The 10,399-nt window shown below is 39.6% G+C and overlaps 3 protein-coding genes across 3 annotated transcripts; 1 reads left to right on the top strand and 2 right to left on the bottom strand.

Annotated features, from left to right (window-relative positions):
* The first annotated feature begins 392 nt into the window (after positions 1-392).
* Positions 393-3,116, top strand: LOC130498706 (uncharacterized). Its single transcript, XM_056992263.1, has 6 exons — positions 393-840; positions 920-979; positions 1,062-1,211; positions 1,282-1,622; positions 1,719-1,800; positions 1,881-3,116. The coding sequence occupies exons 1-6, from the start codon at positions 538-540 to the stop codon at positions 2,496-2,498; spliced, it is 1,554 nt and encodes a 517-aa protein (XP_056848243.1). The 5' UTR covers positions 393-537; the 3' UTR covers positions 2,499-3,116.
* A 3,041-nt stretch (positions 3,117-6,157) lies between these two features.
* LOC108820271 (uncharacterized) lies at positions 6,158-7,746 on the bottom strand. Its single transcript, XM_018593236.2, has 3 exons — positions 7,677-7,746; positions 6,711-7,564; positions 6,158-6,559 (listed from the first exon to the last, which is right to left on the bottom strand). Exons 1-3 carry the CDS (start codon positions 7,744-7,746, stop codon positions 6,158-6,160), a joined length of 1,326 nt encoding a protein of 441 aa, XP_018448738.2.
* Positions 7,747-8,590: 844 nt separating this feature from the next.
* LOC130498687 (uncharacterized) lies at positions 8,591-9,769 on the bottom strand. The gene is made up of 2 exons (XM_056992243.1): positions 9,086-9,769; positions 8,591-9,001 (listed from the first exon to the last, which is right to left on the bottom strand). The coding sequence occupies exons 1-2, from the start codon at positions 9,333-9,335 to the stop codon at positions 8,859-8,861; spliced, it is 393 nt and encodes a 130-aa protein (XP_056848223.1). The 5' UTR covers positions 9,336-9,769; the 3' UTR covers positions 8,591-8,858.
* Positions 9,770-10,399: the final 630 nt, after the last annotated feature.

The raw sequence follows: 10,399 nt of genomic DNA, 5'->3' as shown, positions 1-10,399 counted from the left end.
GAAGTGGTGCAAGATGGAAGTTCATCTGGTTCTGACGGTGAGGGAGGCGGTGACGATGATACTTTAGAGAGTGACAAAGGAGGAAGGAAAAACATCAGTCCCGGACACGCCCGCGACACAGATGCTGCAGGGAAGGTACTTTTTTTTGTATTCTGTTGAGAACATTAGTAATTAGGAATTAGGACATACTTAGTGGATAATTAACCAGTATGTTTTCATTATTACAGGCAATAGTTGACTCCATTATGCTTGATGGTAACGGGGAAACCACTCTTGCTCCTGATTTCCAATGGTCAGATGACGAAGAGGATGATGGTGTCTCTAATATGGTGGGTCTAATAGAGGACCGATTTGGTTTTAGCAACAATTGTTTTGTTGGTGGGGCAACAAAAGAGGATGTTACGAGGATGCGTCAGGAGTCAAAAGCTGGAATGCTAAACCGCAAGACTGTGAAATCCAAAACCGCTACATCTTCTCAGGTCCAGGATGGCGTTGACTTAGATATGTTGTCGTCCATGGTAAGAGATAAACTGAAGGATGACTTCCACCTCTTACATGGCAGCATTGCAAACGTTCAGGAATCATCAAAATGGCTTCACCGAGACAATTATTGTCAATATCAACGACGTCTTTGAAATCGTACAAGATAGTGCTCGGCAGATTAAAACAATGTCTGAAGAAATTCGTAAATTGTCGGCGGCATTACCTGTTTCTCCTGTAGAAAACCCAGTTCGCCGTCCCAGCGTGGTGAATGCGGCCACCCAAACAATTCCAGATTCCACTTCCATTATTGCAGATGCAATGTTGTTTCCTAACCAGTCATCAACTCTTCCTACTGCGGTATCCATCTTGTTATCCTGCTAAATTAATTTATAACATGAAACTACTTCACTAGCCAGCTAACTTTTAAATTGTACAGGAGGTTAACATCTCTAAAGCCAACACATTTGCTAACCGGTCATATACTCTTCGTACTGAGGTTAGAATCATGTTAGCCGGTAAAAATAAATTGTTATATTTTAAACAAGTTCATTGTCCCGCTAACATCTTATTATTAACAGGATACTAATGTTGCGGCGGAACCATCCACATCTGTCAATGAGTTGAGTAACAACAGTGGCCTAGAAGGCCGACATGTTCAAGAGTCTACACCTCGAAGCCAGCATGCAGAGAAATTTAATCCTCCACTTACAGACAAACAACCGGACTCTGTAAGTACCAACGACAAAATTCATCTCTTTCACATCCCCTTTGAAATCTCATTTGTTTGCATCGATGCAGATTCTTGATCCATCATTGGTTTTCCCCAATCCAACATTCTCTCTCGGCCTTACGCAAGAGGCACAGGTGGATACTTCTACGAACACCAATGTAACGGAGCGCAATGATGAGGAAGTTTGTGAGGAAGACAACGTAGATGCATCAATTGGAGAAGCTGGAAATGGGTGCAGGAAAAGCAAAAGGCAAAAGGTACCAACGAAATCGCTCATGGGCGACTTCGAATGTGATAAAGGGTTTCAGAACCGTGCTAGAAAGGCTATTGCTGATGCCATCTACAGGGGAGGCAATGTTGATTACAAGGCCAAGTTTGCTGCTTTAATGGAGAAGATGGATACCTCTTTGTAAGTAAAGAAGACTGAGATTGAGAGCCAACTATAAACTTAGCTTTTATTCAGTTTTCTAGCCGGTTAATTTGTTTACCTGTCTAAATTTAATAGTGAAATATCTATTGGGAGTGGGAATATTCAGAGCTCCGATCTCTGCGAGGTTATTAAGCGAGGAACTCAGCTATCCCCTAAGGTTTGTGTATTCCAGATTTTGACTCTCTAAGCTTTTCACAGTTATCACTTACATATGCCACACATCTACTGAATAACCAGGTGGTGGATGTACTTATGTTCCACACTAGTGCACTGTTCCGGTCCCCATCATCTCAAAAACAACAGTCTAGTTTAGTTTTTATGGACACACAGTTCGTCTCTCAGTTCACCAAATTGTATAGTAAGTTCTCAAAGGCCTCGAAGAAAGATAGCTACAAGTTTAGTGGCAATGTTGTTGACATGTTCCTCCAGATTCCGTCAACCGGTGATGCCGTTCGTTACTATTTCCCGTTCAACCTGGACAAACAATACTGGATTGGCATCTGTGTGGATTGTAGTACATGGAGCGTCACTATCTTGGACTGCAACGTCGAACTCAGGACTGACTACATGATGAATAAAGAAGTAAGACCACTTGCTTTGATGTTTCCATACTTTCTGAAACAGGTGGGGAGACAAGTGGGAACGAGAGACTGCAAAGCAATGGCAATTGAAAGGCCCCGTAACATCCCCCAACAAAAAGAAGTAACACACTCCGGTGTTTCATGTGTGCTTTTTATCCAAGCACATGCGGTTGGTGGGGTCGATGCTTGCAAATGCATTACGCCGGATGTTGTAGACAGCATGGTGGAGATGCTAGTGGTGTCTCTATACGAAGCATCTGTTGGTCCCCTTTGAATTCAATCTGCTTTAGTCATGTGTTGGTCCCCTTTGCTCTGATGTTTTTTTTAAGACTATTGCATGTGTAACTTGACTCTGTCTAATTTATCTACTCCTTTATCACTTTAGATTCGAGTCATTCAATTTCTCCTTCTAACTGAAATATCAAAACCTAACGATGATCACATGAATTTTGTATATACGATATTTTTCACTTCAACTAATCACAGAGTTTGTAACCGGATACTTTAAAATCTATCCGGTTAACCTAACCTTTGTATGTCCAAATGCCATACCCTATCATCAATTTCGGTCTAGTGGCCATAGTTAAGATATATATCCTTATACAAACCCAAATAACGCGAGTGGCCCAATATATATAAAAAAAGTTTAATGTACACAACCCATTAAATAGAGAGTACCGAAATGTAGTTACACAAAAACCAAAACAAACCAAAATGGGTCCACTATGGAAGTTACTGTACCGATAGGTTATCTCCAACTCTATAAAACTCATCGTTTTGAAGTAGGTAATGAAAAACTCAGCCCTTTCAATCTGATTGAATCTTCTCTGTACTCTTTACAAGTAATGAAAATATAATTGTATTGACCTTACTTGTCTATTTCGTGTTTCTAATTGTCCGGTCGAAGCTTGGGAAATGGCTATGGAAATTGGCCCTGGCATTCCTCGCAGGTGTCCGTGTGGAGCATTGACTATTGTATTGACATCCAAGACAAAGGAAAACCCTGGTCGGAGATTCTACCGATGTGGCGTTATATTTGGGGAAAACCACGTTTTCAAGTGGGCAGATGAAGCCATTCTCGAGGAGATCGAAGCATTGGCCGTGAAGCAGTCTACAATTGAGAATGAACTCATAGAACTGAAGGACCACCTTCTCGACATGAAGAAAGACATTACGGAGATTGTTGAAGTTGTTGCGGCATTGTCTACCAAGATTCGAAAGTAGCTAACGGTGGAACAAGGTGATTTATTGGGTTGCGTTAGTTGTCACTTTATGTATGTTGAGACTCATATTTCCATGTGATGTAATATGTAAACATCTATTTTATGCAGCTGTATGAATGTAAAAATTTCCCCTTACATAACTGTATGGTTCGTTTATGTTATGCCTCAAATATATTCTCCACCTACTAATTAAATTTAGGTTTAGGGTATAGAGGATAGGGTTTAGGGTATAGAGGTTAGGGTTTAGGGTCTATTGTTTAGATGTTAAGGTTTAGAGGTTATGTTGAATCATTTATATCATAGGTTAGGGTAATGGTAAGAGTTTTCTGGTTTTTTTCATTTTTCTGTAAATGCATATAAATAAACCGGTTAATAAAATTTATACGGCAAGCTAATAAAATTTTAGCCGGCTAACTTATGTTGGTTAGGTTTATGTTTGTATTATTCTGGTTAAGAATATTATTAACCAGTTACAATATCTTATACATGGCTATGACATTGATTGGTCCGATAATTGTTCTTACTGGTCGGATTGTAAGCATAATACATGCAAAATTATCTTCAGTGAATCGGGAGTGTAAGGTATAAGGATTTAGTTTGTTACATTATCGTTTGGTTTGATTGTTGTAGGTTGAGTTTAGGGTATAGTGTTGAACACGGGGTTTGGGTTGCTAATTTTAAAATGGGTTTAGGGTTTACTGTTTACCGTGTAGTTTGGGTTTATTGTTTGAGGAAGGGTTTAGGGTATAGTGTTGAACACGGGGTTTAGGGTTGATTTATCTATACTTGGTTTAGGGTTTAGTGTTTAGCGTTTAGGGTTTAGGGATTAGGGTTTAGGGTATATGGTATAGGGTTTAGGGTTTAGGGTTTAGGGTTTAGAGGTTAGGGTTTAAAGGTTATGTTGAATCATTTATATCATAGGTTAGGGTAATGGTAATAGTTTTCTGGTTCTTTTCACTTTTCTGTAAATGCATATAAATAAACCGGTTAATAAAATTTATACGGCCAGCTAAAAAATGTTAGCCGGGTAACCTATGTTGGTTAGGTTTATGTTTGTATTGTTATGGTTAAGAATATTATTAACCAGTTACAATATCTTATACATGGCTATGACATTGATTGGTCCGATAATTGTTCTTACTGGTCGGATTGTAAGCATAATACATGCAAAATTATCTTCAGGGAATCGGGAGTGTAAGGGATAAGGATTTAGTTTGTTACATTGTGGTTTGGGTTGATTGTTGTAGGTTGAGTTTAGGATATACTGTTGAACACAGGGTTTGGGTTGCTAAATTTAAAATGGGTTTAGGGTTTAGTGTTCACCGTGTTGTTTGGGTTTATTGTTTGAGGAAGGGTTTAGGGTATAATGTTGATCACGGGGTTTAGGGTTGATTTATCTATACTGGGTTAAGGGTTTAGGGTTTAGAGTTTAGGGTTTAGGGATTAGGGTTTAGGGTATAGGGTTTACGGTTTAGAGGCTTGGGTTTAGGGTTGTAGGAAGGTTTTAGTGTATAGTGTTGAACACGGGGTTTAGGGTTGATTTATCTATACGGCGTTTAGGGTTTAGTGTTTAGCGTTTTGGGTTTAGGGATTAGGGTTTAGGGTATAGGGTTTAGGGTATAGAGGTTAGTGTTTAGGGTTTAGGGTTTACAGGTTAGGGTTTAAAGGTTATGTTGAATCGTTTATATCATAGGTTAGGGTAATGGTAATAGTTTTCTGGTTCTTTTCACTTTTCTGTAAATGCGTATAAATAAACCGGTTAATAAAATTTATACGGCCAGCAAAAAAATGTTAGCTGGCTAACTTATGTTGGTTAGGTTTATGTTTGTATTGTTATGGTTAAGAATATTATTAACCAGTTTCAATATCTTATACATGGCTATAACATTGATTGGTCCGATAATTGTTCTTACTGGTCGGATTGTAATGAAGAGACCTTTTTATTTAGCATCACAAAGCGTTTATCCAAATCCCCTACATACTACAGACGGTGTTTCCGTAGAAATAGAAATACAATATTAAATATTAAGTGTAATTATTCAGCAACACCATCTGCTTCCCCCACCCATCCAGTACAACTCCACCCATCGCCAAAAGTTCTCTCCATGTTACTTAGACATTCATTACTACTTATATCGGGTTCTTGCAAGTGGCTTTGTTGTGTCTTATGCCTTTGCACCTGCTGCATGCGATCCTTCGGCGAACGCATTTTACCTGTTAGAATAATAATATGGAAATGTGTTAGGAGAACATTACCACCGTTATATATATGAACCGAACAAAAGAAGATAGCAACTCTTACACGTTTTTCTCCTCTTGAGAAGTATCTCAGCTTTTTGGGTCTACCCGGTGGGCGTCTTGTAGCAGGAGGTGTCAACTTCAGTTCACTAATAATCGTAGGAATTTGTAACGCCCTCCCTGAACCTGTTTCGGGTAGGATTGTTCCTTCATATGCCCGCTTGAGGGCATCCAGCTTGTATGGATCAATAACAAGATCATTCACACATAGCTTTGCCTTCAGTGCAGCAGCAATAGCGTGGGAGCATGGAATAGCTAGCATTTGAAACTCAAAACAGCTACAAGTTCTTGTGGATAGGTTAACATGGAAGCTTGCCCCTGCCTTGTTGCGGATTTGGTACTCCATATAAGCTATGTCGAGGACCTCGTACCCTCCCGTCATCTCGAAGTTGTTTGTGAGGATTCTTTCAATTCACGGGGTGACAACTCCTTCAAACCTTGATGCCACCTCCCGCCTCTTCGCAAACCATGTCATTAGTTTCTCACGGATGAAGTCAATGAGTTGAACAATGGGAAACTCTCTAGCCTTGCACAAAACAGAATTCCAGGACTCAGCCAGGTTGCTGGTCATAACATTGAAGCGGTTACCAGGAAAATGGGACCGCGCCCAATGTTCAAACCCTATCGCAATTAGGTATTCTGCACAAGAAGGATCCATGGATTTAATCTCGTTGAATGTAGCGTAGAAATCGTTCAACCTATAGGTCCTTGCTGCCTTAGCAACTAGATATCCCAAATGCCTGTCTTTGAAATTTGACCTTATGTTTCTCTTAAGATGGACCACACAGATGCAGTGTCCGGCACTGGGATAAACCTGAATTATAAAGGTATTGATGTTAGCCGGTTAATTAATATAATAATCTATAATGTAATAATATAACCATCCAAAACTTTGTTGAAGATAGGTAATAATACATATTACCAGCTAATACAAATACATGTACATATTTGTTTGCCTAACTGACCTTGCTAATAGCTTTGTATATTGACGGATGTCTGTCGGATACGACCACCAGTCCACTCTCGTTAGGCACAAAAGCTGATAGGTTTTGGAAAAACCACTCCCACGACTTGTCATTCTCGCTATCAACAATGGCGATGGCCAACGGGTAGATTTGGTAGTTCCCATCTTGGGCGGATGCGGTCAGCAGACATCCAGCATATCTTCCTTTTAGATGAGTCCCATCAACGGTTATGACCTTCCTCATTGCTTTGTATCCTTCAATGGATGCTCCTAATGCGAGGAACATATACTTGAATCGATTACCTCCTTCTCCCGCTGGCTCTGTGTGCAAGTTTGCTAATGATCCAGGATTTGCTAAGACAAGGTTATTGAGATAAGCCGGAAGCTTTTTGTAAGAATCATTACACGTTCCGTGGCCATTAGCCAATGCCATATCCCTTGACTTCCACGCTTTCCAGTATGAAATAGAGACATCATGGTCGCCGCGCATCATCCTTTTAATCTCGCTAGGCTTTGGGCCGATACCATTTCCAGCAAATTTTGTTTTCATAAGTTCTCCAATCACCGCCGCTGTTGCTTGGCTTTGATATCCACCGCGCTCTTCAATTGAGCATGTATGAACTTTGACGAGTTTCCTAACCTCAAAGATCTCCGATTCCTTTAGCCTGATAGCATAGAGACGCCACGGGCAAGATGAGCTGACACATTTCAAGACCATCATCGTTGGATCAGACTTTGCGCTTCGGTATGAAAACTTATTGGCTATAGCGAACATTGCTATATGGTGCTTGAAAGCATCACGGTTAGTGAACATCATTCCAACCTCGAGTTGAACTCCATAATCACCCAGCTCACCTGCTTTAATTCATGGAAAAACAATTTAGTTACTTTGGCAGAGAATTGTAAGTTCAATAGGTTAATAATTGAGGGGTTAAAAAAAAAATAACCGAATTTAAAATGACTTTACCGGTTATAACCGTTTGTATTCTTTTTTGATATTCCACGAACAACAAATGAAAACTCAATATCCAATCCATTTAACCGGGATTGGTTTATTAAACCGGTATAGATCCACTTAACCAGAATTAATTTAAACGAAAATGGTAATGAAGTTGACTAAACCGGTTGCCAATTAATAAGATACATAGAGTAATACATTTGAAATAGCCGGTTACAAATAAATATGATATATATATTAATGCAGCTGAATTAGCCGGTTAAAAATAAAAGATGATAAATATAGCAATGCCGTTGATTTAGCCGGTTGCAAATAAATGTGATAAATATAGTAACCAAATGTAGAATTATCCGGTTACAAATGAAGATGTAAAAATTTTGGTAAGGCAAATATAAACCTAACAGTTAGATGATCAGTTTCAATGTTTCATCTAAATGTTACATTTACATAACTAATAAGTGTCATACAAATATATAGCTAACATTTACATGTAAGGCTAATCTCAATGCATTTCAAGTAGCCGGTTAGAAATAAAAATAATATATATATATATATATATATATATATATATATATAAATATATTAATACCGTTGAATTAGCCCGTTACAAATAAATATGATACATATAGTCATGCAGTTGAATTATCCGGTTACAAATAAATATGTTAGTATTTCAGTACGGTAAACACTTATATTTGTGAAAACTATAGCTAACAGTTACATGATCAGTTGAAATGTTTCATCTTAATGTTTGTTTCTCTTTTGCTTCTGTCTAAACAATGGTATGAAACATGCAAAGGAAATAAATAGCCGGGTAACATTAATTTTATACCATACATGGATGATATCCATGAAAATTTAGATTGTTATCAGAGATGATTACAACACATCAGTCAAGCCCAGAAAATACTTCCCAACCCCTAATGACGGTCCCTTTCAGCCGCCAACATCCCGAGATTAAAACAACATTACCATAAACCCATTTAAACCAAACGATTTGCCCACGGTTAAACAAAGTGTAACCCAAAAACCAACCACCAAAAGGTTATACTTCCTATTAACCGTCCAAACTACTTGCAATACCAGACTTCTTAACTACTAACTGCCATACATACATATTAAACATAGAACTTGATGATCTTTTCAAATCAGTACCCACCCTCTGTGTCGCTCTCCTCCGACGATGTGTTCTCACATTAAGAGTTGGCGGTGTGGACCATCGAAAGCTGCTGAGCCGCATGCCAAAGTTAGCGTGAGTGATGGGGAAGGAAGAGAGTTGTTTAGCTTCTCTGTTGTTGTTCCAAGTCCTGCCTCTATACCACCACCTCCGTTGTCTAACCAAATGTACAATTTGTTAAACATATTTGTGTCCTCAACATATATTAGACTATTAAACAATATCTTGTAAACATTTATACCTTCCTTTCCGATCTCAGTTCGCACCACCTCTGCTCCTAACTGATTGCAAACCACATCAGTGAACCCACGTGATGATTCCCCTTGAGTCAGTCCAACTTGTGTTCCGTTTGTGGTGTTGGTGAGGAGGTAAACGCCTTCCAGAGACTGGTAATTTTCATCAATGATCTCGTTCCAAAACGCGGAGTCTGCAGTGACAAGGCGACCATCCCTTTGAGCGTTGTAGAACTCAGGATAGTCAAGCATATCCATCCCAACATCCACAACACAGGCGGTGCTTGTGGAGGGAGGATTTGTGCGAGGGGCTGGGGCTGGAAAGGAACAAGAGCATCTGCGTTTGAAAAAACACAGTTAAGTAAACAATCAAACCTCAGGGTCAACCATTCCAAGTAGCCGGCTAATAAGTCTTAAAAAAAGAAAATAATTGCTTTAGCCGTTCTCATGGAAAATCTACCTGCGCTTCCTCCTAGGGTTCCATTACGTGTCATAGACATCTGAGAAGCATCCAGCATCTCATCGTCATCGTCATCCAGTTGAATGATCTCAACTCCTTGGACAACGGCGGAAGTGTCTTTCGTTCCGAAAACCCTGTCCGCGTAAGCCATCTCCATAGCTACACGGTGGAGGATGAGCATTTCTTGCTCTCCAAAGATCTCAGTCATCACCTGAAGACTAGTCTGAAGCCTTTCTCCATTACCAACCCTGAAATTATAATCTACATTATTAGTATCATATAAAGACAACCATCTTATTTGCACAACAAAAAATGTTAGACACAACTTACCCTTGTATCTTGCTTTAGCTCCTTCATCATGACCGCCGCCGACGGAGTAGGTTGAAGAACCTATGGTGAAATCAGAACGAGACAGGAAGTGAAACTCAGCAACCTTCTTTGCTCCAAAGGTAACAAGTAGAGTAATATCCGCAGGTGGAGGCCTCCGGCTGAGCAACCCGACAAGTTCAGAAGTGGAACCAAGGGTTATCGGGGGTGATGGTCCACTAGGGAACATCATCCAATCCGGCATCCCATATGTGATGAGAACTGGAGTTTCGGAGCCAAGCATGTAATTTTCCCTGATTGTAGCATCGATTTCTTCAAGGATTTCTGGAGAATCCATGAACATGGTGAAGCCATAGTCTTGATGGTTTGGAACAAAGTGCCACTGCGCTTCACCATTCTTCTTCCAATCTCCACGCCATATGCCAAACACACGACCCATCCTACGATTGAGAGAAAAATATACATTCAATCTATGGATTCAATCATTTGAAATAAATAGAGTTAATGCACGACAAATTAAATACTGAGCGATATG

This window comes from Raphanus sativus, chromosome 8 (genome assembly GCF_000801105.2).
Source record: "Raphanus sativus cultivar WK10039 chromosome 8, ASM80110v3, whole genome shotgun sequence".
Taxonomy (NCBI): Eukaryota; Viridiplantae; Streptophyta; class Magnoliopsida; order Brassicales; family Brassicaceae; genus Raphanus; species Raphanus sativus.
Note: the sequence above shows the minus strand (reverse complement) of the source record. Positions and strands in the feature narration are given on the sequence as shown.

What these genes read in the sequence shown, in the direction of transcription:
- LOC130498706 (XM_056992263.1), top strand. Translation starts at nt 538, where the DNA reads ATGACTTCCACCTCTTACATGGCAGCATTGCAAACGTTCAGGAATCAT. An exon ending in CATCAACTCTTCCTACTGCG is followed by an intron (nt 841 to 919) that starts GTATCCATCTTG and finishes TAAATTGTACAG; the next exon opens with GAGGTTAACATCTCTAAAGC. An exon ending in CAGACAAACAACCGGACTCT is followed by an intron (nt 1,212 to 1,281) that starts GTAAGTACCAAC and finishes GCATCGATGCAG; the next exon opens with ATTCTTGATCCATCATTGGT.
- LOC130498687 (XM_056992243.1), bottom strand. Translation starts at nt 9,335, where the DNA reads ATGGATATGCTTGACTATCCTGAGTTCTACAACGCTCAAAGGGATGGT. An exon ending in AACTGAGATCGGAAAGGAAG is followed by an intron (nt 9,002 to 9,085) that starts GTATAAATGTTT and finishes ACATTTGGTTAG; the next exon opens with ACAACGGAGGTGGTGGTATA.
- LOC108820271 (XM_018593236.2), bottom strand. Translation starts at nt 7,746, where the DNA reads ATGGATTGGATATTGAGTTTTCATTTGTTGTTCGTGGAATATCAAAAA. An exon ending in AATACAAACGGTTATAACCG is followed by an intron (nt 7,565 to 7,676) that starts GTAAAGTCATTT and finishes GAATTAAAGCAG; the next exon opens with GTGAGCTGGGTGATTATGGA. An exon ending in TATACAAAGCTATTAGCAAG is followed by an intron (nt 6,560 to 6,710) that starts GTCAGTTAGGCA and finishes TTTATAATTCAG; the next exon opens with GTTTATCCCAGTGCCGGACA.